At 22.8% G+C, this 27,515-nt stretch overlaps 6 protein-coding genes across 11 annotated transcripts; 4 read left to right on the top strand and 2 right to left on the bottom strand.

Moving 5' to 3' along the window:
• The first annotated feature begins 1,083 nt into the window (after positions 1-1,083).
• LOC411771 (cysteine sulfinic acid decarboxylase) lies at positions 1,084-4,983 on the top strand. Its single transcript, XM_395238.7, has 3 exons — positions 1,084-1,636; positions 3,226-3,626; positions 3,709-4,983. The coding sequence occupies exons 1-3, from the start codon at positions 1,367-1,369 to the stop codon at positions 4,682-4,684; spliced, it is 1,647 nt and encodes a 548-aa protein (XP_395238.2). The 5' UTR covers positions 1,084-1,366; the 3' UTR covers positions 4,685-4,983.
• Positions 4,984-5,315: 332 nt separating this feature from the next.
• Positions 5,316-11,533, bottom strand: LOC409196 (alanine aminotransferase 1). The gene is made up of 5 exons (XM_006559431.3): positions 11,116-11,533; positions 7,769-8,098; positions 6,894-7,338; positions 6,460-6,728; positions 5,316-6,394 (listed from the first exon to the last, which is right to left on the bottom strand). Exons 1-5 carry the CDS (start codon positions 11,422-11,424, stop codon positions 6,116-6,118), a joined length of 1,632 nt encoding a protein of 543 aa, XP_006559494.1. The 5' UTR covers positions 11,425-11,533; the 3' UTR covers positions 5,316-6,115.
• Positions 11,534-16,085: 4,552 nt separating this feature from the next.
• On the top strand, positions 16,086-18,015 carry LOC409195 (MIP18 family protein galla-1). Its single transcript, XM_392719.7, has 3 exons — positions 16,086-16,371; positions 16,729-16,992; positions 17,071-18,015. The coding sequence occupies exons 1-3, from the start codon at positions 16,215-16,217 to the stop codon at positions 17,166-17,168; spliced, it is 519 nt and encodes a 172-aa protein (XP_392719.1). The 5' UTR covers positions 16,086-16,214; the 3' UTR covers positions 17,169-18,015.
• On the top strand, positions 17,876-23,736 carry CTL5 (C-type lectin 5). The gene is made up of 5 exons (NM_001242997.1): positions 17,876-18,091; positions 22,370-22,474; positions 22,540-22,734; positions 22,805-23,010; positions 23,264-23,736. The coding sequence occupies exons 2-5, from the start codon at positions 22,381-22,383 to the stop codon at positions 23,420-23,422; spliced, it is 654 nt and encodes a 217-aa protein (NP_001229926.1). The 5' UTR covers positions 17,876-18,091; positions 22,370-22,380; the 3' UTR covers positions 23,423-23,736.
• On the bottom strand, positions 22,996-24,847 carry RpL35 (ribosomal protein L35). Its single transcript, NM_001174143.1, has 4 exons — positions 24,806-24,847; positions 24,305-24,441; positions 23,817-24,056; positions 22,996-23,460 (listed from the first exon to the last, which is right to left on the bottom strand). Exons 1-3 carry the CDS (start codon positions 24,806-24,808, stop codon positions 23,825-23,827), a joined length of 372 nt encoding a protein of 123 aa, NP_001167614.1. The 5' UTR covers positions 24,809-24,847; the 3' UTR covers positions 22,996-23,460; positions 23,817-23,824.
• Positions 24,848-25,175: 328 nt separating this feature from the next.
• On the top strand, positions 25,176-27,335 carry LOC100577302 (unconventional prefoldin RPB5 interactor-like protein). 6 transcript variants are annotated; one of them, XM_026442543.1, is made up of 7 exons: positions 25,176-25,230; positions 25,427-25,497; positions 25,673-25,922; positions 26,088-26,231; positions 26,330-26,477; positions 26,552-27,065; positions 27,140-27,335. In XM_026442543.1, exons 1-7 carry the CDS (start codon positions 25,215-25,217, stop codon positions 27,266-27,268), a joined length of 1,272 nt encoding a protein of 423 aa, XP_026298328.1. In that variant the 5' UTR covers positions 25,176-25,214; the 3' UTR covers positions 27,269-27,335. The 6 variants fall into 6 exon arrangements, with proteins under 6 accessions (XP_026298328.1, XP_026298327.1, XP_026298329.1 ...); XM_026442542.1 differs by having other exon boundaries at positions 26,085-26,231; XM_026442544.1 differs by having other exon boundaries at positions 25,188-25,318; positions 26,085-26,231.
• The last annotated feature ends 180 nt before the right edge of the window (positions 27,336-27,515 follow it).

Here is a 27,515-nt window from a genome sequence, read left to right as displayed (position 1 = left end):
TCTTATTACTTTTTTGTGATATCAGAAATCATAAAATACTGAGTACCTGAAAATATTAAATATTTTTCAAATTTTGCAAGCTATTAATAATTCTGCAAATAAAAATCTACAAATATATTTATATAAAGAATGAATTTGTTATTAAAATGAATTGTTATCAATTTCTAAAAAATTTTTAGAACCATCAAAAATTTTTTCAATGAAAAATTAAATGATAAAAATAATAGTAAAGATAAAAAACAATAAAACAATAAAAATAAAAAAAGAAAATCACAGAAAATCAAAAAAATTTTTTAAATTTTAAATTCATGTGAATATTATGTAACTTAAATGCAACATATTTACATAAAAAAATATTAATATATTAATATTTGTTAAATAATACAATTATTTAATAAATTCCACTCTATGAAATTTCTTTTTTCATTGAATATAATTCAAATTTTACATAATATTGTTCATGATTTATAAAGAATTAATTTATGATTGAAATTTATTATTGATTAGCACTAGTAATTCAAGAAAGTCATTAATATACTTGACACCATGCATGCAATATGTGAATGATACATTCAGATTTTCGCAATTTTCAATATTCATTTATGCATATATGGGTGGAGTATTTTTTTCTGCAACTCTATCATTATCAATCATATTATGGTAGATATTTATAATATTTAAGAAAAATTAAATAACAATATTACATATGAAATTTTCTTTATAATGTTAGAAAATCTAATAAAATATAGATATATTTTGTAAAACCGATTTCTTTTCATTTAATTTTATTACTAATATTATATAGTATAATATTATAAATTTTAATTTATATATATATATATATTTTTTAATTAATTAAGGGAAATAGTCTGCAAATAGAAATAATTTAATAGAAAATGTAAGGAAAAATATACTAGGCAAGAAATAAAAATAAAAAATAATATTTAAAAAACTTGAATATTTAATATTCAATATTTATATAATATCTAAAAACTTGAATATTTCTTTTATAAATTTAAATTAAAATTTTAATTTAAACATAATATTGTATATCTAGTTAAATTAAACTTTTCAAGATAATATCAAATTGTTGATTTTTTTACAATTAGTAAATCAATATAATTTTATTATATCAGAAAGGACAGAAATATAAAACGGAAGATAGTTTCCCAATTCATTAAGAATCTGTCGCAATATTAGATTAGAAAAAGAGAGAAGAAAAGAAAACCAGTCTTGCGAATCTCGGTGAAACAAATGTAGCTGAAGGTAGTTAACACGCAACAATCTTGTCCTTGGCTTGTAGACATTAAGTATAAAGGAAACGACTATCACGGGAGCAGATTGAAGAAAACTTCGATGCGCAATCATGCCCGCGAACGAAGAAACTTTGAGCATGACTTCGGATCAAATAAGAAACAATTTACTCGGAAAAGCTTGCGATGATAGTATGCAGAACAATTTTGATTGTGAATCTTCTGGTGATGATGAAGAGGACTATCAAAATGATTGTTCACGATCTATTGTCAAAGAAAATTTCAAAGAAGTTTGTAATTACAAAAGTCTTCCGGTACGAGAAATCCATAAGAAATTCATGAAAAGCTTTGTTAATTTACTTCTGGAAGAAGCAGTTTTTGAGGTGAGTTCATTGTTGAAATTAATTATTACAGAAATATGATTGTTACAGAAAAATAACTTGTTATTAGAATGAACAGTATTTTCTGATTTATTATTCTTAGTTCTGAATTAAGACTTAATGATAAAATTGAGTAATTATATAATATAAAATATTTAAGATAAAGAAAATTATTTGATTAATTTTTATTTTTTATTATAAATTCTAAATAGATATTTATTATAAATATTTTTTATAAATACCTAATCAATTGTACGTTATAAATGTATATTAAAATAAAGTTTAAAACTTAAAAAATAAAGTTATTTTATGATGATTCTTTGAGTTAAAAATCACATTAATATTTAATTGAGATAATATTAGTTTATTGATTATTATTGATCAAAAAACAAATTTTATTTTTCATATATAAATATAATACAATTTTTTTTTACTTCCAATTAATAATATGTGATTACTCATATTAATTCATTTTCAATTTTTATAATAACACAATAGAATATTAATGAATTTTGATAATATTTTTGTTATTGTTATTAAGTAAAAATAAAATAAAAAAAACAGTTTTCAATATGATTTATGTTATATATGAATGTCTCCAATCTTTTTTTTTTATTTTAAAGCCATTCACTTTAAAATATCCAATTATACTACATATAAACTTTAAGCACATTACTATCGTAAAAATTTACTTTCTTTATTTTGTCTTTCTATTTATTATATATAATTACATTTTTATTTCCTAAAAATATAATTTTCTTTCATTATTTTATTCTTAAAATTAACCAAAGGCATATAATTTATGTATTTATTATTGAAACAAACATCATTCATTATTTTTATTTTAAAGAATTTGAATAACAGTTAAATATTGCAAAAGGCAAAAAAATTCTTTCAGATTTGATTAATTGATATAATTATCTAATTTAATTTAAAAAAAAACACTTTAAGCAAATATTATGAAATTTAATTTCTTTATTCCAGTCATTCAATATGACTCAATTGTTCGTTATGCGAGTTTTTTTGCGCTCATTCACGATTCGTTGTTCAATTCATGGACAAAGAATTACGTTGCAAAAGCATTTATGTTACTTTACTATTGCAAGACGAAATATTTACGTAATTTCTATACTAATATATGGAAAATATTAAAATATTTAATAGTTGTAATTTACATAATATAGCTTAAATAATTTGACACTTCTTATAAATCTATTAGATTCTGAAAAATATTTGAATATTAAAATTTTTTTTCTTTTTTTCTTTTTTATAAATAATTAATTTTAATTATCTTTTAATGAATGTTAAAAAATAACAACAGTAAATATAAATTGAGATTATAGATAATATAGATTTTTAAAATTTCTAGTTTTTAAATTTTAACTTAATTTTTTTCTTCCATATTATTAATTCTAAATTCATCTAAAATAATTAATTCATCTAAAATAAAAATATATATAAGATATGCAATATATTGTATATTATTTAAATTTGAAAAGGAAAAAATAATGATATTATTAAATATATTATATTATTATTTAAAAATATTAAATAAAATATTTCTCGCATTATACAATAAAATTACCTTTCAGGGCACTTTAAGAAGAAATAAAGTAGTAGAGTGGATAGAACCAACAACACTCCATTCAATAATTGATTTAAAATTATCCGACCAGGGATGCTCTTACGAGACACTTTTGACTCTTGCTCATAATGTGATTAAGTATAGTGTAAAAACAGGTCATCCTCGATTTATAAATCAATTATACTCCAGTGTAGATCCTTATGGTCTTCTTGGGCAATGGCTAACCGATGCCTTGAATCCGTCAGTCTATACTTATGAAGTTTCTCCAGTCTTCTCTTTGATGGAAGAGGAAATATTGCGAGAGATGAGAAAAATAGTCGGTTGGAAGGATGGTAGAAGTGAAGGAATATTTTGTCCTGGTGGTTCTATCGCCAACGGATATGCAATTAATCTGGCACGCTATTACAAGTACTTTTGAAAATTTATTCTATCAATTAATTCATAAAATTTTAAATTTTTATGTATATAATAAAATGTAATATGTTTATAGATTTCCTCAATCAAAAGAGCTAGGCTTATTCAATACTGGTAGATTAATAATTTTCACATCCAGAGATGCTCATTATTCTGTGAAAAAACTCAGTGCATTTTTAGGAATAGGTACTGAAAATGTCTATGAAGTGAAAACTGATGATAAAGGAAAGATGTGCATAACAGATTTGAAAATACAGATTAAAAAAGCTCTTGAAGAAGACGCAATACCTTTGATGGTCTCTGCTACAGCAGGAACCACAGTTTTAGGTGCCTTTGATCCTTTAAAAAATATAGCTGCCATCTGCAAAAACTACAATCTTTGGTTCCATGTAGATGCAGCTTGGGGAGGAGGAGCTTTGATGTCTAAAAAATATAAATATCTATTAGATGGTATTGAATTAGCAGATTCTGTTACTTGGAATCCACATAAGTTATTGGCCGCTCCGCAACAATGTTCAACATTATTGCTGCGTCATGAGGGTCTTTTACAAGATGCACATGGTTCAAAAGCCAGTTATCTCTTTCAACCAGATAAATTCTATGACACTTCTTTCGATAGTGGAGACAAACACATTCAATGTGGTCGTAGAGCAGATGTACTAAAATTTTGGTTTATGTGGAAGGCGAAGGGTACTCGAGGCTTAGAAAAACATGTGGATCGAGTTTTCAAATTAGCACGATACTTCACAAATTATATAAAACATCGAGAAGGCTTTAAATTGATACTCGAACCTGAGTGCACCAATGTCTGTTTCTGGTACGTGCCACCTTCAAAGCGTCAGTTACAAAATGAAGAATTGTTGAAAGCTCTTCAGAAGATTGGACCAGCTGTAAAAGAGCGTATGATGAAAAAAGGATCGATGTTAATCACGTACCAACCTTTACGAGAGCTACCTAATTTTTTCAGACTTGTTTTACAGAATTCTGGATTGACAGAGACAGATATGAGATTTTTTGCAGAAGAAATCGAAAGGCTCGCCATTGATTTGTAAAATTGATTTTTTTTATAAAATTTTAAATTCTAATAATACAAAATTTAATTCAAAGAATTTTTGTTTATGACAATAATAAAATATTTTTTTTAATAATAATCAATCGATTATTTGTTTAATCGATCGAGTATTATATATAATATAATAGCATTGATAGCTTTATTTTCCGATTTATTTTTTTTTAAAACATTGTTTGATAAATTTCATGTTTATTTCTTTTAAATTACATTAAGCTTTTATTTTAAAATATGGATTACTTAAATAACAGATATGCTTTTTAAAAAAAAAACTAAAATTAACTACACTATATTAACTTTCATATAGAATTATACATGATTCAACATCCACTTAATCTCATTTAAATTCTGTTTATATATTAATTAACTTATTCAAGAATTTCAAGAAATTATAATTTTCAAAGTTATAAATTACATTTTTACTTATTATTTAAAAATTAATTACTCATAGTATTATATTTGCAAAACATTTATGTGAAATGCTAAATTATTAGTTATATTATCGATATATATATTAATATATTGTTAATATATATTACTGAATGCACATTATCAAATATATATTTATATTTTTAATAAGTTTCATTTAAAAATAATAATAAATATATTGCACATTTTTTCATTTTTATGTAATTTTTTTTTATTGTGGATTTTGAACATATATAAACAAATATAAACATAAGTTTTTTTTAGTAAATGAATTTCATTAAATGTATATAATCTATATACATATGATAAAAACTTTAAAATCTATTTCAAGTTCATTTGTACATCTTGTTTATATTGATAACAATTTATTCCTCCATGAAAATTGCATATAATGAAAATTATTTGCATATAATGCAAATTTATAATTATACTTAATCTGCTCAAATGTAAATTACAATATACTTTCTATGTACAGTAGAAATCCGTTTATATAAATCTATCTAGAGGGTAATCGGTTCATCAGATTAATAAAAGTCTTATTCCCATCATTTATAATTGTTCACATAAGAGCTCATTTACATAAGAGAATTCTATTAAACATTTATCTTTAAATACATAATAATATTTATATACATTTATATAAATAGAACAATGCTTAATGATAATTCATATAATAAAAGTAAAGTTTAGATAATAAAAATACAAATTTCAATCACATAAACGGAATTCTACTGTAATAACCTGATAACATCAATGAGTATTATAAAAAAACATATCTATTAGTTATCAATGAATTACTGTGATACATACGTACATAATAAATCTATTCTATAACAATCTCAAAAATTTTTTGTATTTTTTTCATTATAAAGTGCAAAATAATCTTCCGAATAAATTTAAAATAATTTCATGAAAATTTAATACTGATTCACATATTATGACCCTGATTTCGAGATTAAAATAATATAAAAATTTTTATATATTATTATTTGTACTCCTCAAGGAACTTAAGATGGAATTGTTTCAGACATTCAAGCATTGTTTTTATTTTTTCTTTTTGTGGCAAAATTGTCGTCCTAAAATGATAGGTTCCAGGTTGTTGTCCAAAACCAGAACCTGGTATTACACATATTCCAGTAGATTCTAATAGTTTGAAAGCATAAAAAACATCAGGCTGTTGACCTTCCCTTTCTGCTACCTCTATAGCTTTTTTTGGTAGATCAATTCGTGGAAATACATACATTGCACCCATAGCTGGATTAACCTATAAAAAATTGGAAGTTTTATAATTTATAAAATAAAATAGTATAATTAATTTTTTAAAAATACCTTAAAACCTGGAATGGTATTTAATGTATCGACTACTAATTTCGATCGCTCCGCTAAAGAATATAAAGTTTGTTCTTTTTCTTTTTGAAATAATTCATAGGATGGTTCATTTGATTTTGGTGGATTTACTACAACGTCCATCACTACTTGACCAAGAACAGTCGGACATAACATTGCTGAAATCGACTTTAATAATATTGCCATTACTTTGGGATCCATATTAATAATTTCTCCATAGCCACCGCGGATTCCACATTCTCCCATATAACCTGATCCAATAAACATAAACATATTATTCATTTTCGCAAAGTTAATTTCTTTACGATAATTATTTTACATATTAAATATTAATAATTAAAAAATAACTAAAAAATTGATGAATATTTTATTTGGAAAGTAATATTTATTAGAATAGAAAATTAACATAATTTTACCTTTAGAAATAGACATAAAGGAAGCCAGTTCCATTTTACAATAAGGTTCTCCCATTTCTGTCATTACTTTCTTAAATGAATGGAAGGCACTATCTTTATCATAAACATTATCTTGATAAACCTCGTCAGCCAACAAGAACAAATGATTTTTATACGCAAATCGAATAATGTCTTCAATATTGGTACGTGTAAGAACTTGTCCGGTTGGATTACCAGGATTTATTACGACTAGTACACGAGGATTACACATTCTTCTTGATTCATTTAATGCTCTATCCAATTCAGAAATATCTAACGCCCATTTATTTTCTTCATTTAAATAATAACCAATTTGAGCCAAACCAAATTCAGCTAGAGTGGCAGAATATAAAGGATACTGTGGAATTGGAATCATCACACCGGATGGTTTACCGTCTATTTTCTCATTGAACAACTTCAGAAAGGACTGTAACATAAATAAAATGTAAATGATTTTTTAATAATTTAGCTATAAGTTATAATAATGTTAATAATCTTATGATTATAGATAGTCCTTCATTAATAGAAAATAAGAAATAATTTTAATTATACTCAATAAAAATGTTTCCGAATTTTAATAACTGATAATAGTATAAAAAGTGTTTTAAAATTATGAGTTCAGTAAATAAAATTTTCATTTATAAAAGATTAAAACTAAAATGTTTAATAAATTATTCATCAAAAAATTTAAATATGTCTATTAAAAACATTATTACTAAAAAAACAAAAATGTACATATATATTAAATATATATTAAAAAAAAATATCTTAAATGATTATACTCTATTACTTAAAAATATCCGTTCAATAAACTCATAATTTTGAAACACATTATAATATATAAGTAACGTGCACACTTTAATTCCATCCGAAGCGCCGTTCGAGAGGATGATATTATGATAATCAGATGGAATTCCATCGCGATCCTGAATGTACTGGGCAATATGTTTCCGGATGATCTCAATTCCTGCTGATTCCGAATACGAACCAATGCTGCCTCCTTTACAATGGTATAAGATAGTCTTGGCTCGATCCTTCACGTCTTCAGGATAGTTAGGATCATTGAGAAGATTCGGCGATACTGTCAGGGTCAGTACTTGCCTCAAGAAAGTGATAGGCTGTTGGCCCATAGCATGTGCATCTCCCACATTTGCCTTTATCACCTCCTTGAATGGTTTCTTGACTCCCTAAAACAAAAAGATATATTTTCAACGAACTATTTTCTCAAATTTGATTTATTATACTTATTACAATTTAATTATAAAATATAAATTATATTCCAACATTTTGGCCAAATTGCAACTAGATTTTAAAAGAATGAAATAATCCATTGAATTAAATTTGTTTGCTAGTTACATATATGTAATTAGATTATATTTATATTAAATCACGATTTAGTGATTTTTTTTTTAACATTTTATTTATTTTATCTATATATTGTTTAATATATATTTTTAAATAATTTAATTTGATTGAATTGAAAACATAAGTGAAACGTTTCGATTGTAAATGGTTAGCATATTTGCAAATGTTACGCAACGTAGCATGATTCATAATATATACATATATAACACAGAATAATACATACCTAAGTGAAGTAAATATGAAAAAATTACATTGGGTTTAAAAGAGATAAAATAGATTTTGATAACATTTGAATCAGAATTTAAATCAAATCGCTGACAACCAATTTATTATTGCAAAGGATTATTTTTTTGATTCTGAATTTTAAAATTATTTTTTTTAAAAAATATAATATAATATAATATAATATAATATAAAAATAATAATTAAAAAAAATTTTTTAAAAAACATAATATAACATAATATAATATAAAAAAATTTTATAATTTCATATATTTTTATTAATATATTAATAAAACACTTAGAATTTTTTTAATAAATAAATATATGATAATTATTATTATGCAATAATGTAATAATTTTAACCGATATCATGATAAATTTTCCGTTATATGTTTATAATTGAAACTTTAACATAATTTCATATTTGAAGAACTAATGGAAAATATTAGAATGTGTACGTGAAATAAGTCACGTAACTTTTTTCAAAATTAATTTTTTTAGAAAATCAAGATTTTCTCAGAAATGAGATATTTATATATATTTATCATTTATTTATTATATATTTATTAAAGTGAAATTATGCATTTATCATATTATTTCAAAAAAGTATTTTTCAAAACAAAATTTTTTAGGAATTTTTGTATAATATAATAAAAATATTAAAAAATATTTCAATTTTTATTCTTAATTTTTATATTCGATAATAAGATTTTGAATTTTAACAAATTATATTTAATAAATGATATGTAATATGATCACTAGTAATCAAATGAAGGTCTTATATACATATAGCGTGTTTATTTTTCTTCATAGCTTACAATATTAAATTGCACGAATAAATAAATCAATTTAACTATATTTATTATTATATTTATTATTATATTTCTAATTTATTTTTTATGATATATTTCTTTATGATTCTTATTTGTTCTATTCGATAACAAAATTATAGAGATAATATATTATCAATAATATATTATGTAGAGATAATTTATTATCAAATAATGAAAAAATTATAATTTTTAAGTAATTTAAAATTTAGTTTAATTTATATATTGACTCAATATATATATATATAAATTATACATCATAATTATACAAATGTATTCTGCATTATAAGTTATGTATATAATATAATTATATATTATTTCTATACTAATAATGATAATTATTATTTTATGATATAAATTAAGTTATATTTTTAATAAAATAGTATTAAATATATGTTTTATTATATGTAATCATAATGTTGAAAATGATTTTGACAAAGATGAAATTTTATAAAATTTAATTTCAAAATTATATATATAGATAATATATATATAGATATCAAAACTTTTTTGTAGAAATTACGTTATTTCAAAATGCAATATTCGTTTGCACTAATCGACGCCAATTGAATTACTATTTTTAGATATTTGCTACTACAACGACAAGTGGTTTTAATACTAACATCAATTGAAACTAGTCAAATTTGTATTTAATATATTTTTATTCAATTAATTTATAATATATAAAATTTTTTATCTAATTTCTTTATTATGAAATATTTTATTATATTATAAAATATAATTTTTTTATATTTTAAATATTTTATTGGTAAAATGAAATAAAATTGGTATAATTTAAAAAAACTTTTTTTTAAATTATTAGTTGACAATATTTTTTTTATTATTATTAGTTAAAATTGAAGAATTATGTGAAAGATTTCTTTAAAATAATTACTATGTTTATATATTAATATTAATTATATTAATTTATATTTATTATATATTAATTTATGCCTATATAGTAATTACGGATTTTAATCAATAATCCTGTAATTCTTAATAAATGAGACATAACCTCTATATATATAATTATTATTTGCAATATCAATACCTGTATAATATAATATATTAATAATGTTGATATATTAACAATATTACACGATGTTATATTTGTAGGATTTTTGAAGAATCAATTATAAACAAATAAAAATTAATATACAAAATTATTAATTGAAGTTTTTATTAAATATGAACAATTAAAATTCATGTTATGAACAATTTAAATTCATAATTCTTAAAAAGTAAACGAGAACAAAACGGTATAGTGAAAATGAACAGAATATTTTTATTTTTTTTCATATAATACAAATTTCAATTACTTATTTAATAAATAAGTCTTAATTATCATTTTTATATATATATATATATATATATCAAAATTTGTGTTTTGATCTTTAAAATCAATCTTCAAATATCAAAGATATTTCAAGAATATATTATATTAACACTGTGTATATCATTTCAATAGAATTTAATTCTCAATACACTTTATTCATATATGTATATTATGTACAAATAAAGAAAAACAAAATATCACATCACAAACAACTTTTATTCACATTTATATTACCGCCAATTTATTAATCAATAAAAAACAACTGAAATTGAATTTAAATTATATCAATACAATTTCATATAGAATTGCAATACATTCATTTAAAATCGATTGATTTCAATGAAAACATTCGATACTTTATGACACAGTATACGATATGAATTAAGCTATAAAGCTAGTGCATTGACTTTTTTCATTATCACTTCATTCATAAACATATTCTTATTCTTACCTTCTGAAGCTCCTTTTCGATCTCGAGAGCACGTAAAAGGAGTGGTCCGCGCACTGCGTACTCCATTTTCCGAAGATTCGTGAAAACATTATCCTCGGTGAGGATTTTGGTTCCAGATTGACTGCTCGCCATGCCGCGGTGTAATGTTCTGACGGTAGCCGGCCGGTGGATTACAACTTCAGTCGTCGGACATATGGATGTTCTTCCTGTCGATGTCCCTGAACCCGCGGAGGAGGAGGCAGTCAGTTGTTCCCACGTCCTAGGCCGACTGCTCGCGATAACAGCGTTCCACCAGCGTGCCTGCGGCATCGTTTTATCGGTTGGTTCTCTCTCTTTACCTCCAGTTCAATCAGATGGCAGACGGCTCCGGTAATTCACTCGGCAGTATGGTGGGGGATATTCGCACATGCGCTGGGTGCTGCAACGATACGAGCAGAGTAGTAAGTAAATATATAATCGTAAAAAAAGTATTCATATTTCCTTGATTTATTAAAAATAATTTATATTGATTTCTAAGAGAATTAATTTTAATAATGAATGTTGGATTTATTATATCTTTGAATAAAATAAATTTTACTAAATAATTTTTTAATTGGTTATGATAAAATAAATATTTTAATGAATTGGATTGTATTTATTATAACACACATTATATATATATATATATAAATAGAAGAATGATAGAAAAATGATGTATATATTTATGTTATATTTTTCTATATTACACATTACGTAATTTGTATTTTTTGGGATAAAATTGAAATTATCTAATAATGTAAATCATCAAATTTGTATATGAAAAATATACAACTTACAGTTATCTTTTAATTAGATGTTAACACTTATGTTTATCAAATTTTATTCAATTAATAATCGAAAAAAGAGAAATTTCGATGAAATCACTACACACGCGCGCCAAATGAAAAAGAATTGTTAGAACCAGAGACGTAAGAACTCGATACTCAGAAATTATACATATACATATTTTTTTATATATATGCACAATATATGATTTATCATTAATATTTCAATAATGATTGAATTATAATTATAATGATTTTTTTATAAATAATAATATGGAATTATTGAATAAATTTTTGTGCTTTTTTTATTGATAATTATTATTATCATTCATTCTTTGATAAAGAATATAATCGAGCGACATCTGACGTCTTATTTATAAAAAAATACGTGAAATAAGTATATTCTCAGTAGGTAATTAAATTGTTAAATAATCAATATTTAGAATAAATTATATATGTATATAATTAAAAAATCAAACTATAATGATAAAAAGATTAAATTAATATAAAATATAATGAATATATACATTACCTTTTTATTTATATATATAAAGAAAAACATTTATATATTTATATCTTTTTATTTATATATATTATGAAAAAAATAAATAAATTTATGCATAGATTTAATATTTTATAATTCAATAATATTATTTTCAGAAAAAATTTATTGGAATTCTTCAAAGCAAAAAAATATTGCAAAGATGTAACTTCGATTACAACGTATTTCTTGATTTTACTATCGCTATCGAGAATGAATAAACAACATAGTTAATGAAATAGATATTCTTATCAGTTTTGTATTTTTTCCCTACATTTGTAAAAATACTTATATCTTATCTTTTATTTACATTATTAAACGCAAGATTTAACGATAAAAGAAATTATTTTATCAATCAGATTAATCAATATGTCTTCAAATCTATAAATAATTATATATATTTTCTATTTTTTTTATCTAAATCTTACAATTATTCTGATTAATCATAATTAAACTATTTATCTTGCATTATAATGTTATTGATTAATAAATGTTGTTAATAAAAAGTTCAAAATACATAAATTATTTTGATTTGGTTTCAGTATGATATTGATTTAAGGCAATGAAAGACTTCTAATTACTTATGCTAATATTTTTTAATTTATATTTCATATTTAAAAAAACGTAATCTAATTTCAAGAATCTAAATTCGAATGATTAATGCTACTAAAGTTGATATTATTAACTATTGAGAGTTATAAATGTAATAAAAAAAAATTATATTTATTATAAATATAGTAATAAAAATATATAATTTTATATCAATTTATTAATAATAAGCTAAAATTGTATTACGTCATTTTTAAAATATTTCCTAAATATAAGGATAATTAGAAAGCAAAATTGTCCAATCCAACGAAAGCAAGATATAATATGATGAAAGTATTTATAAATACTTTCTATATATTTATGTTTTGTTATTTGAATTTTGTATTAAAAATTTTGTATAAAAAATATAATAAATATAATATAAAATATATTAATAATTTTGTATAAAAAAAAATCTAATTTAATTTATGTTTGTTTAATGGATATTTTCACTATGCTTAGTGAATTACTCTCACCGATTTCTGGTACTACTTTGCCAAAATATTCATGTTATTTTTAATCTGTGATCGATTTATTTATTATTAATTATTATTAATTGATCAAAATGTAAAAAATAAAATTATATTTTTTATTTTATAATTATGAAATTATTTTATTTAAAGATTTTTTTATTGGTTAAGTTTATATAATAATAATAAATTCAATTATGTAATATGTATAAATAATATAAAGAAAAAAATGTTGAATTTTTTTCTCTATTTCATTCACATGCTTCTCACTCTCATTTCCGATACATTCAAAAAACGAACGAATCAAAGAGACATAATATCTACTTATCTCTTTCGATAATAGAAATAGAATATATATTTATTAAACAAGATATATTAAATATTTAAATTTATATGAATAAAAATAATTTAAACAATAAAATAAAAAAAAGAAATATTATATTAAATAAACGATAAAACGAATAGTAAATCACGAATAAATTTTCTTCATTTAATCATTTTACAATCGTATAGCATACTTTCACATGAAAAAATAATCACATTAATTATAAACGCCATTTCACATTTTCGATAATTATGATGTAAATGTTTAAACTTTCTCTGAAATAATTACAATTTCTCTCCATTCCAGTATAAATATAAATCATAAATAATATCATAAGAATTTAATCTATTTCCTATGAAACAATGAGAAAAGAATTTTAAAAAATGAATGAACGCTATCAATCTCTCTAAAAAAGAATCCAAAAAAAAATACACATAAACTGAATAAAAGAAAAAATATGAAAAAATTTGTTTAGCAAACTTTATACAGAATTCTTCATTCCAAAAAACAACTCTTACCTTCCCTAATTGAAATAGCCAAGACTATGGGATAATCATCAGTTCAAACACTCGAGAATCAGTGACTAGCCTTCTAACACAAGTATGTGGATTCCAAGTCTCGTCGAAATCAGTCAACTCACGTTGAACCACCGCCTTAAGACGCATATCACAGGTTTAACTTTTGAATTTCATATTCTGTTGCGGATAATGGATTAAACAGGAGGATCAGACCCTCTAGAAAGCTTTTCTTACGCATTCCTCGCCCGACACGCATTGCACCGTTCTCTCACCTTAAAACCTCATTCGGTCAGCCGGAATGAATGCGTTTATCAACTTCATGGAGGGCCCAGACACGACCGCCGTTAGCTTCCACGAATTCTCGCCAATGTTCTCCGGTGGAGGTACCTTACGTATCTCTCTATATGCTTTCGCTGCGGAACGGAGCGTGCGCAAGATGCGTCGCTTGAGACTGCACATTCTTTTTTTTAATATTAATCGGATCATAGGTTATGTTTGTTGTAGCCGGGTCACGATCTTTGGACTATGAACTTTTGTCATTCTGTAGCTTCTTTCCACCCTTCCACCTTCTAGATAAGCAATCAAATTTCAATGAAGGTGAAAGTTATTAGGAAGAGAACGAATTATAATTTTTTTCGATATTTCTTTTATTTAAATGTAAATTAAAATACTAAAAAGAAAATGAATAATGAATAATCTATAAAAATTATGTAATCAATACATTATTATAATATGAAATTGATTTATTAAAATATAAATAATGTACAATATATATTTACATATTGTTTTATCAATATAAATCTAATAATTTAAAATCAATTCCTTAAAATTTTCAAAAATTAGAGAAGAAAAAAGAAATTAAATAATAAAAAAAAAATATGAAGTATATCTTCATATTTACAATAATAAAAAAAAAATATGAATATTTTCAATTCTTTTTCATAATTATATTTAAAAAAACAGAATTCAATAATATAAATTAATTTCAATAATAAAAATTATATAAATTTAATGATTTAGTATATTATGATTTTCAAATAAAATAAAATAATATTAATATATTAATCTTTCAAAGTTATAAAGTTCTTTGCGTTATCTTGTATTGAAAATAATTTATATAAAATTTATTACAAATTATATATAAATTCACAAAAATAAAATAAATAACAGCACTGTTAAATAAACAAATCATACATATTTAAAATATTGATACGAAAATAAATTAATATACAAATAGAAACTATGTATGTAATTTTAGGGTTATGTTTCTTATACTTTTGTAATAATTTGTTTCTTGTAATAATTTATTCATAACAAATATAAATTTTTAAGAACATTAAATAAAATAAGATAAATTGTAATGTATAAATATAATAGATGAATTGCACTTATAAAATCAAGAAATTATCTTTTTTTCTGACCTGTATTAAAATCAAATAGAATGATTTTTTTTTAGTTTTAAATATCAATAAAATATATATATATATTATTATAAATCGATATCAATCGATTTTATAATAATTTGATCGATAATTTAAGCTTAAAATCATTACGGAATTCATTTATTTTATGAGCAATATTTCATCAATATAATGTTTAATCTTTTCTAACTTTCAATATTATAAAATTATTTACATTAAAAAATGAAAATTTAATATATAATAAAAAAATTTAAAAGAAAAAACTTTTCATTGTTAAATTTTCGCGCCATGATTTCGCACTTACCATGGGTTTTATAAATCGTTGATCAGAGGTTAGGTCCATTGCAAGTACTACGTAATTGCAAGTAATATAAACAAATTTTAATTATGTATCATTGATCGCTATAAGTGGACAGGGGGGAACGGGGTAAAAATGTTGTCATTTTTACGAAAAATTTCAATTGGGGGGAAGATAAGAGATGGTGTACCAGCGAACGATGAAATGGAGGCTATTGAAGGCTGTTTGGAGGCGAAAAACAACAGAAGTTTAGTTTCACGATCCGATACTGAACTCAAGGAATCTATTTATGGCAAGTTCAAATTTTTGATCAAACAAATATCAAATTAATTATAGATTAAATAAAAAATATTTTATCAATTTTTATTAATAACAATTTTAATATAAATTTTTCATTTAAAAAATAGCCATTAAGAAAATCAAAACTAATATATTAATTTAATAATTAATAATTAATTAAATTTTTATTGTACATTATAATATATGAGGCAATCAATTGTATAAATTTAATTTATAAAATCAATTAATTATTTTAAATTAGTTATTAAATGAATTAGTTATTAAGTTATTTTAATATAAAAAAATTATTATTATTGCATTATTAATGAATCATCTTTATTAAAACTTATGAAATTTAAAATAATTATAGATTTATTGAGAACGATTAAGGATCCAGAAAAGCCACAAACATTAGAACAATTGGATGTTGTCTATGAAGACTGCGTTGAGATTTTAAAACAAACTCCTCAAGGAGTATCTGTGATTCGCATCGAGTTTAATCCAACAGTACCTCATTGCTCTCTGGCAACATTAATTGGTCTTTGCATTAGAGTAAAATTAGAACGTAATTTAGTAGCTCTTTTTAAATTAGATATATATATTAAGAAAGGTGCACATTCTACAGAACAAGAAAGTAAGTATTAATTAATTATTATATATTATATATTATGATTATTTTAATTTATACTTTATAATAATATGTTTTTTTTAGTAAATAAACAAATAAATGATAAGGAAAGAATTGCAGCTGCTATGGAGAATCCTAATTTGAGAGAATTAGTAGAGAAATGTATTCAAGAAGAAGAGTGAAAGTTAAATTTTTTATGATAGATGTCATTAAATTGAACTTATAATCAATTATTTTTTTACAATAATAATTTATATAATAAAGAAGTTATAAGTACAAGTCAGAAGTACAATCTTAAATTTCAATTATAATTTAAAAATATTACAAAAAGATATATTTATTGCAATATGTGAATGTAAAAATAATCTTACAATTTAAAATTCTGTTATTCTTAATTGTACATAATTGATGGTGCTAATAAATAGCATGTTTATCATTACTTTAAATATAGCATTTTATATACAAATATAAAATACAAAATGTAACGAACATTTTTATAAATTTAACTATATAAATATACTTCATATAGAAATTTTTTCTTTTGAAAATTAATTTTTATTATCCTAATATATTTAATAATTATCGAAATTAGAATCAACAAATATAATCAGACAAAGAAAGAACAATTTTTTTAAAACAATTAATTACGAATAATGAATTATAGTAATATAATGTATATAACTTTGAAAGATTTCGAGGAAGCTTGTGCGAGTAACGGATAGAAGGGAAACGATTGGTGAGAGGTGCCAGAACAAGATGGGAATTATCCAGGCCCCTTTCAGGCCCCCGAAGATGCTCCCCAGACATACTCAAGTGGGAAGAATCTGGGTTACTCAAGCCAGAAGGGAATGTGGGCCGGCTATATACCGGTTGCCTGCTCGCACACCGCAGTTCATTCTTCTTTCTTGTCGCAATCGACAACTCGTGAACGAGCTTCCTATTGAAGTTGATCGAAAAATATACGAAATTACAATTTATACGGGATTCACGAAAGAAATTGCACTACCTTCTTTCATATCTTAAAGACAATTTATTGTTTTGGCTATAAAATCATTGAAGACCAAGTGAACATCGTTAAAGAAATCAAAGGAAACTATTTATTTAGGTAAGTGTGATCGGAGAAATCGAAAGCGACCTCGTAAATTATACAGTCGCTTTACGTGACCCGCACAGTGACTTCATAGGGCTTTCTCTTGGATAGTCTTCAATATAATTTTTGCATGTATTGTCACCACTATTTGTACTCATGTGATGATTCATTATGATTTTCAAGTTTAATCGATTTTTTTGCTTTCATTTTGTGGCAAAAATTTTGATAAAATATATATATATTCAAACATAATGTATCGAGTATGAAAACCATTAATTTAAACCAAGAATTTCAAAGACTAATAGTATCAGAATTTATTTCATAATTTAAAATATATTTATATATACTTATTAATATTGTCATAATTATATAATTATGATGATTAAAAATAGTGTTTTATACATTTAATTATAAAATTTACAGAATTACTTGAGCATTTTGATAAATTAAATTTGATTAATTTTTAACCAAAATTTGTTTGTATTGCACGAATATTTTCTAAATAACTATATTACATTATAAATATTAAAAATGATCAAATATTTGGATAAAAAATTTGAATAAATTTAAAGTTATTATTTATTTTATTATTCTATAATATAGAATTCTATAATAAATATTTATTATGTTAATTAAAATCATTATTCATTAAATTTTAAATAAATTTTTTTATTATATTATATAATTAAATAGTAAAGTTTAATTTATAATACAGGTCTTTGTTTCGATAATAAAGCCTTCATTTTAGCAAACAAAAGTTAATTACAGTTCTTCAATTAACAATGCAATCTCTATTACTTTTGCTTAATAATTTACGCTCAATTAGTTATTCCATTATTTTATACATAAATGCATATATGCCTCATAAAATTATTCTCAAATGAACTTTTTAATCAAATTCGCACTATGAATTTCCAATTAATTCTCACGCTTTCTATACTTAAGCACAAGAAATTTAAATGGTAAGAAATAATTAAAATTTTTTTTTTTTGTTTTTCAATCAAAAAAAGTAGAAATAATTTCCTTCAAAAATAATATTTTTTTTATTCTTCAAAAAAAATTTAATTCCTTTAATATTTGCTATATTGGTTTATCAAATTTTAAATAAACACGTTTGTTTTGAAGATCATTCACTTTCTCTTCAATTTGTGAGAGGTGATGAGGTTTATCTTTGAGAAGGTACATATACTTTCCTTGCGTAAGATCCTTACAAGTCTACGCAACGATGTAACTTGTAGAACACATGAAGTATAATGCACTTCAATCAAGAATTTACCTTTTACGATATCTTCCGTAAAAAGATTCAGAAGAAGCGAGTCTGCTTTTTCCTTCCGATATCCATCACAACTTGATAAATTAAAAGAGAAATTCTATTCTTCATTGAATGTATAACATTTAACAATATCTTATAAGCAAAAGTTTTCAATTAAAAATGAATTTTTTTAAAACTAATTTCTGATTCAAGCATACTATAATATATTCTATATTCTATTCCTACTATAATATATATAATAATAGACAATATTATTATAAATATTTTTTATTTCTTTGAATAAAAGAAACATCTTTTTAATATCTATTTTTTGACATATTAATATAATATTCAAAAATTGGAATAAAAAAAAAAAAGAAAAGAAAAAAAATTTAATTGGAACAACAAATATCAATAATCCATATATCATTAAATATGTACATTTGTATAAATAATACAAATTTTAATATAAATTAATACAAATAAAAATACCTTTGCATTCGTTGATGGTAAAAATATATTTCCAAGCATCCATTTGATTTGATGTGTTTATAATTTCATTCCATGTACTATACATCATTTCACCAAAAATTCATACACGAAATATATCCAATCCGATTAGGAAAAACAAAACATAGATAAAATAATAATTTGATCGAACTGGATCAAGCGAAAGTCGAAATTGAACCGACACTAATTTTCTTTTTATTTTTTTTTTTCTTTTCGCATTGAACGTATTGGCACGTTCCTGTCTCGTTTTTGTATCGTTGTACTCGTCCCGAATATGCGTATACAACAGCCTTATACAGACGAGGAGCCGTTAAGAAAGACGTAGAACACACAGCTAACCACGTAAACCGGATGATATAAAGCCGGCCAGATAACGGTTCCACGAGCATACACGCGGATACGAAATAAAGCCACGATCTCTCCCTCTTTCTCTTGTTCTTTTGCGAATACTCTTTAAACCCTTCAAATAGGAACTAATTGTTAAACACAATCAATCTAAAATAATTTATAGAGATAATAATATAAAAATAAAATATAAACTGCTGATTAATATTTAATTATTAAAAATAGAAATCTAATTAAATTTTTAAAATATTATAAATTTAATCATAGTGATTAATATAAGGGTTAGATCAAAGATGGCGTTGGAAACAATAATTAGTAATTTGTGGAAATAACTTATTTCTTAAATTTTCTAATCTTTTCGTAATAGGATAGTAATTCTCTTTAATGAATAAAGCAACATTCTGTCGAAATTTTCAGCATTTTTTTTTAGAAAATCTTTAATAAACCATAGAGATATTTAATCTTAAATTACAATCAATAAAATAATTCATGTAATTCATTTTTTTTATTTTAGAATTCTTACTATTCACTTTCATAGGGAATTATTTTAAATGTTGATTAAAATATAAGAATTATATAATTAAATTTTTATCCACTCAATTAAATTTGTATAGAGTTATAGTGGAATAAATAATGTATAATGTTGCAATGCATTAATATAATTAAATCTAAATATTATTTTATAAAATATATTTGATACAAATTGTAATGCAATTTGATATATATTAAACTTTCTTTATAATCATAAAAAATCATTTTATTTATATATGAAATTTTTGTTTTATTTTTATTTTATAATTAAATTATTTCTCTAAAAATGAATTAGCATTTCTTCAATCTAGGTGAACGACCGCTGACACTAATTTTTAGCGAAAGCCGCAACATTATGAACGGAGTTTCATTAAATCCGCAATGGCATAGAATGCCAAATAAAAATCATTATTATTCAGATAAGATAATCGAACATGGGCGAAGTTAACGCAATATTGATCATGTATTAGATATTTTAATTATCCGATTAAATAAAAAATATTAGCGATTGTAATGTAAAAATAAATATAATTATAATTTAGCATGATTTTCTTTTCATTTAATTATAAATTCTTTTTTTAAATCTTTTTTTAAAGAGTATTTTTTATAGCTATAGATTATCTATATCTATATCTAAATAGACAATCACTTTTAACAAATAATTTTTTTGTTTTCAATAATAAATATATACAATTTTTAGAAATAATAAAGATTGTTATATTTCTTCAATTTTTAAATTTCTGAATTATTTGAAAAATTTTTTTATATTACTTCTTTTTGTATTTTCTTTTGAATTTTTTTATATATTTTTTGTAATTTATATACATAAAGTGCAAATAACTTTCAAATTTTTAAAATCAATTTAAAAATTATTATTTTGAGTATATGATTTAAAATTTTTGTTCCAATTATTTTTCAGAGTACTAGTGGATAGCAATTTCACATTTTACTTAAAATTATATTTCTTCATGAATATTTTTGTATTCTCATATCTTTATCGTTTTAAAATGTTACTTAAATAATTGTCTCATATTCATGTTCACTGCAGCTATTAATTGCAGATCGTTTGACGTTTTGTTTTGTCATCAAGACGATTTAGAAAGTTGCAACAAGCCTATGAAGACTCTGAGAAAAGTTAGCGGTATATTACAAAAAATAAAAACCTGTTGCAAAATCCTCCAGCATTTTTCTCTCTCGTTACCGTGAGAAATCTTCCTTCGATCCTCTCTTTCTCGGGTCATAATTCACCGTTGAAAAGTCTCCTTTCACCCTCGACAAAGATGAGTTCCCAAGAAACTTTTACTTGCTATAGATATGCAACACAAGAGAAGATGTTTTCCTGGAACATTCACTGTCTAATATTTTTTCTTTTAATAAAATCATTTCGTATAATGAGTTTTTAAATATCATTTATTGTTAAATATTTCTAAAATAAAAAATTAATTTATAATATATAATATAGAAATTATTAATAAATTATAAGCTTTTATCCTGATTCTTTTTCTAAAAAATTTTTTATTATCTACTTCTGATAACTTTAAATGACTTTTATCAATTTTTTACTATACTTGCAAATTTTTTTGTTCATAATTTAGATAATGGAACTTCCATATTCTAAAACTATTTTTATATTCTTGTTCTTTTTGTTTGTTTAGGAATTATCAATATGAGGATGATATGGCTAATATTACTTCTCACCATTATTGTGGTGAATGCTCAACGTCGACTTGCTCTTCCTGATCCACGCAGTTGTGCCAATCGTAAGTGTTTTTTAATCGTTTGATTTATTTTAATCTTTTTAATAAAAAAATAAATCTTGTTTTAGGGGTGCGACATGCCACTTATAGGGATGCTAGAGGTGTTGCACATTCATATTTTTTCAGTTGGGAACATCAACCGACTAGAAATCTCGAAGTAGATTGGCTGGATGCTCGTAATATTTGTCGCAGGCATTGTATGGATGCAGTTTCTCTTGAAACACCGCAAGAAAATGAATTTATCAAACAACGAATAGCACGAGGTTAATTATTAAACCGAATATTATTTTAATTTTATTTTTATTTTAAAAAATTAATTTTTATTTCTTATAGGAAATGTGAGATATATTTGGACATCTGGACGCAAATGTAATTTCAATGGCTGTGACAGACCAGATCTTCAACCGCAGAACATTAATGGATGGTTCTGGTCTGGTTCAGGAGCTAAAATTGGTCCAACTACACAGCGTAATACTGGAGATTGGAGTCACACTGGTGGATATGGTCAAGCACAACCTGATAATCGTGAAGCTGCTCAGGTAATTTATTATTTTTTTATAAATACAACACATACGCACAACAAATAAATTCGAACGATTAATGGCAATGAAAATTTGAAATATTTATTAGTTTTAGATAATATTGATAAAAAATTTATCTTAATTCAATTTCACTTATAATTTCACTTATAATTATAACTGGAATCATTTATATATATATATATGAATTTTCTATTTGCTTTATTCAAATTTTATTTTTAATAGTTTTTTAATGCATGAATTTATATTGCAGGGTAACGACGAATCTTGTTTATCAATTCTGAATAACTTTTACAATGATGGAATTAAATGGCATGATGTAGCTTGCCATCATCGAAAACCATTTGTCTGTGAGGATAGTGATGAACTTCTGAACTTTGTGCTTTCTAGAAACCCTGGCATTCGTCTTTAAATTTTTACAGCTTCTGTTATTTCTTGAATATTAAGTACCTAAAATTGTTTGATTAGACAAAAATAATTTTAATAAATTTCATTTCTATTTTTTAAATTCTAATTTATGTATGATTATCTATTGATTATAATTAAAAATTAAATTTTTTTATTCATATTCAATTATATTTTAAAAAAATTATATCCTTAAAACAAATTCAAACAATATTAGATATTAAACAGTCAAAAATTAGATGTAGATTAAATAGAAGCTGTTTATCTAAGTTTAATTTTTGTACTCTTTTCTATACAAAATACAAGGCAATAATTTTTAAATTTTTATTTCTTTTTCCCTAAATGTTGAAAAATAATACTTCTTTGAATTTTTAAAAAACCTTTATTTTATCCCTCAATACCTTGCAATTTACACCTTTAAAGCATACTTCCTTGGAGGAAAAGCAGATCTCTTGCGTATTTCTTTTAGAGTCTTTCTGTTGGCTTGATAAGGTGTTAATGCTCTTCTAAGAGCTCTAGTTTTTTTTGGCCTTAAATCCAAAGGCTTATATTTATGATTTTTATACAACAAACGCAAATTTTCCTTTTGCTTTTGATGCATAATAATATATACCCTAGCTATTGCTTTCCTTACCACACGGCTGAAATAAAAAAAAATAAAAACATTGATATTTTTAATTATTTGAAAAAAGAAAAAATGAATAAAACTATTATTAATTTAGAAAATAAATTTTATATTTTATATATAATAATTATAAATAAATTCTTTATTTTTATATTATTTTATATATTAATCTTATAAATTATTAGATCAATTTTATACTTGAGTTTTTAATAAATAAAATAATACAAATATAATAAAATTAAAATCAAAAAAATATATACGTACATTTTCGAAAGTTTTGATGCAGCACCACCAGTAACTTTTGCCACTCGAAGATTTGTCAACTCAGTTTTGAGTTCTTCCAGTTGCTTGAGCAACTCATTTTTATCTTTTGTCCTCAGATCAGTACACTTAACCTTACCCTGAAACGATAAGCATAACACTACTTACATTGCACTTTTACACACTTGGCCAATTTTAAAAATTTTAACAATAATTAATATATACATACGCGCGCGCGCGCACACATACACTATATATACATATATATATATATATATTAAAACATATAATAAATCAAACAAAAAAATTTGCAATAAAAATGAAAAAATCTCTTGTTCTTAAAAAGTAAGGTTATATACACGATTATTTTTAAAGATCATTCTGTTTACATAAATTATTAAATATTTTTAATCGTATTATGATAAAAAAAATTATGATAAAATTTCTAAACAACAATTGAATAGGATGTTTTAATCGAAAACAGATTTTCACCAATTCACTAACCATTTTGTTGTAATACCTCTTCAACGGAAAAAGGAAACAAGAGAGAAAGTCACGAACCAACAGAACATATAATTACATACCTAAATAACTAAATTGCAACTACAGAGCCATCTATCAACGAGAATACTTATTACATTTAAATGAATATGAATATTTATAATAATAAAAATTTATTTTTTCTTGAAAAATATTAAAGTTATGATAGTTTATAAATAAGCTTTTATATGATAAAGTTATTAAAAAAATTAATAAATTGCTTAATAATTAATCTTTTTAGTATCATTTTTGTATAGTGACATCTTTAGAATAATATTCTAAAGATCTATTAGATTTGAATATTATTTTTTAGGTTATATTTAAAGAATTAAGAAATTGGAAAGAATATTTATGATAAAAATTGTGACAATATATGTTTAAATTAAAATGTGATTGTAAAGTAATTTACATAATTAAACAAAATATTTTATATAATACATTGATTTAAAACTTTTTAAAAGTTTTGAATTGTTAAATGTAAAATATTTATTTTAATATATAATACAAAATAAATAATTAATTTTTTTTTTAATAAAGTCAATGATCTTTTCTGTTTTAATAATATATTGTTAATTAACTTTTTAGTTTTAACAATGAATTTTATGGATGATATGCGAAAAGTTCAATGTGCGCTTCTAGATGAAGCTCTCACAAAGGTAAATTGTTAAATAAATATCTAAAAAAAATTTTTATATATATGAAAAAAAAATAATTTTATTTTAAACTTTTATATTTTTAATTAAATTTATTTTGCCTAAATATTATACATATAACAATATTGTACATTTTAAATAAATAAATATTAAAAAATATACAGTACTATTTTTTAAGGGAATTCAACGCAATGAAGAACAATGTAAAATATGGATAGCCTACAAAAAGAATCATCAAAAAGTTGCAGAGACATTACAAACTTTTCAAAAAGATTTATATGTAAATTGTATGATACCTATTGGAAAACGAGCTTTAATGAAAGGAAAATTAATTCATACTAATGAAATACTTGCTTCTTTGGGTGATGGATATTTTGCAAAATATAGTTCTTCAGGTGCTGTAGCTCTTTGTAAAAGAAGAGTACAAAGTATGATCAATATTATCAAGTAATATACATATAATCATTTATTATTATTATCATTTATATTAATTAAATAATAATTAGCATTTAATATATATATATATTATAATTAAAAATTTATAGTATAATTATATAATTATAAAATAATTATAAAATTATATATCCTAGAAGCTGAAGAAATGTTAAATAATTTAAATGCAGAAAGAGATTTATATGAAACAAGAATGATGATGTTAGAAAGTAATCTTTTTGATGATTTTGCTGGAGGAGAGATTATAGAACATTGGAATGAAAATCAAATTACAGAATGGAAAAGTAAATTCTCATCTGTTTTTTTTACAAATATAATTTGTTATTTATCTATATATTTTAAATTTTATAAATATTTGAATAATTTTTAATTCTTATTACAGAAAAGCATAGAGAAAGAGAAAGAGAGTATCATCAGAAATTAGTTAAATTAAAACAGGAAGAAAGAAAAAAGATAGAGACAGAAGAAGATCTATTTAATAGACTTGATCAACTTGAAATTGAAGAAGAATTAGCAGATGAATTAAATAGGTATATTTTTTAATATTCTTTAATTTCTTTGATTTTTAAATTTTGCATTTTTTTTTAAATTTTTTAATTTATAGATTAGAAGATTATGAACATTTTGAAAACGAATTACAAGATGGAGAATGTTATTATGAATCGGAAAGTTCTTCTGACAGTGAAAAAGAAGAAAGCTTTAAAAAAGAAGAAAAACAAGTTCTGAATTCTGATACAAAACAATCCAAAGATTCTGTTGAAGTTTGTAAAATAAAAAAATTCGTTTCATTTGTAGAACCAGAAAATATTTCAAAAAAAGAAGAAAATTCGATAAAGAAAAAGGAAAAAGACAATGAAAGTATAGTAGATATGGAAGATTTTTTTCGAATAGAATTTAGTCATTCTGAAAATTTTGGTTCAAAATCAAAAGGAAATTTAATAGAAACTCCAGCAGATATTTATAGAATATTTTCAAAACCTAAATCTATTTTGAAAAGATCATTAAATGATATGAATTCAGAACAACTTGTTCCACTTAATTATATGGAAGAAGAAGAAGAAAAAGAAGAAGAAGAAGAGGAAGAAGAAGAAATTATTCAATCTTCAGCTTACGAAATTGTATAAAATATATAATTTTTATATTTTATTTGAATCATAATCATATTAAATAATGTAAGTATTTTGATTTTTAGGTGGTAAAAGATATTAAAGAAAGAAATATAACAGAAGTAACAAATGAAATTTTGAAAACGAAAGAAGAAGATAAAAATATCCGGCCGATTAGTAAATTTAAAAGAGATCGTCAATTAAAACAACAGTAACATGTACAATATTAGATAGTTATTTTAGTAATATTTTCTTTGAATAAAAGATATTTTGTAATGAAAATTTATTTGATTCAAAATTATTTTTTATTAAAAGAAAATTAAAAAAAAATGTTGAAGGAGAAAAGACATTTTTATTCTAGATATCTTCTTTTTGGATAATATCAGAGATTCATTTATGATAGGATATTAATTAGTTTAATATATTTTAGAGTATAAATGAATAACGCAAGCAATTCCTTTT

This window comes from Apis mellifera, linkage group LG8 (genome assembly GCF_003254395.2).
Source record: "Apis mellifera strain DH4 linkage group LG8, Amel_HAv3.1, whole genome shotgun sequence".
In the NCBI taxonomy this organism is placed as follows: Eukaryota; Metazoa; Arthropoda; class Insecta; order Hymenoptera; family Apidae; genus Apis; species Apis mellifera.
Note: the sequence above shows the minus strand (reverse complement) of the source record. Positions and strands in the feature narration are given on the sequence as shown.

Excerpts from the sequence above, each read along its gene's own strand:
- LOC411771 (XM_395238.7), top strand. The coding sequence starts at position 1,367 with ATGCCCGCGAACGAAGAAACTTTGAGCATGACTTCGGATCAAATAAGA. Across the intron at positions 1,637-3,225 it reads TGGAAGAAGCAGTTTTTGAG|GGCACTTTAAGAAGAAATAA; the intron begins GTGAGTTCATTG and ends ATTACCTTTCAG. Across the intron at positions 3,627-3,708 it reads AATCTGGCACGCTATTACAA|ATTTCCTCAATCAAAAGAGC; the intron begins GTACTTTTGAAA and ends ATATGTTTATAG.
- RpL35 (NM_001174143.1), bottom strand. Across the intron at positions 24,057-24,304 it reads GCATCAAAACTTTCGAAAAT|CCGTGTGGTAAGGAAAGCAA; the intron begins GTACGTATATAT and ends TTTTTATTTCAG.
- LOC409195 (XM_392719.7), top strand. The coding sequence starts at position 16,215 with ATGTTGTCATTTTTACGAAAAATTTCAATTGGGGGGAAGATAAGAGAT. Across the intron at positions 16,372-16,728 it reads ACTCAAGGAATCTATTTATG|ATTTATTGAGAACGATTAAG; the intron begins GCAAGTTCAAAT and ends AAATAATTATAG. Across the intron at positions 16,993-17,070 it reads ACATTCTACAGAACAAGAAA|TAAATAAACAAATAAATGAT; the intron begins GTAAGTATTAAT and ends TGTTTTTTTTAG.
- CTL5 (NM_001242997.1), top strand. The coding sequence starts at position 22,381 with ATGAGGATGATATGGCTAATATTACTTCTCACCATTATTGTGGTGAAT. Across the intron at positions 22,475-22,539 it reads TCCACGCAGTTGTGCCAATC|GGGTGCGACATGCCACTTAT; the intron begins GTAAGTGTTTTT and ends ATCTTGTTTTAG. Across the intron at positions 22,735-22,804 it reads CAAACAACGAATAGCACGAG|GAAATGTGAGATATATTTGG; the intron begins GTTAATTATTAA and ends TATTTCTTATAG.
- LOC409196 (XM_006559431.3), bottom strand. The coding sequence starts at position 11,424 with ATGCCGCAGGCACGCTGGTGGAACGCTGTTATCGCGAGCAGTCGGCCT. Across the intron at positions 7,339-7,768 it reads GCGCTTCGGATGGAATTAAA|TCCTTTCTGAAGTTGTTCAA; the intron begins GTGTGCACGTTA and ends TTTATGTTACAG. Across the intron at positions 6,395-6,459 it reads ATACCATTCCAGGTTTTAAG|GTTAATCCAGCTATGGGTGC; the intron begins GTATTTTTAAAA and ends AATTTTTTATAG.
- LOC100577302 (XM_026442542.1), top strand. Across the intron at positions 25,923-26,084 it reads TTGTAAAAGAAGAGTACAAA|AAGCTGAAGAAATGTTAAAT; the intron begins GTATGATCAATA and ends TATATATCCTAG. Across the intron at positions 26,232-26,329 it reads TCAAATTACAGAATGGAAAA|AAAAGCATAGAGAAAGAGAA; the intron begins GTAAATTCTCAT and ends TTCTTATTACAG.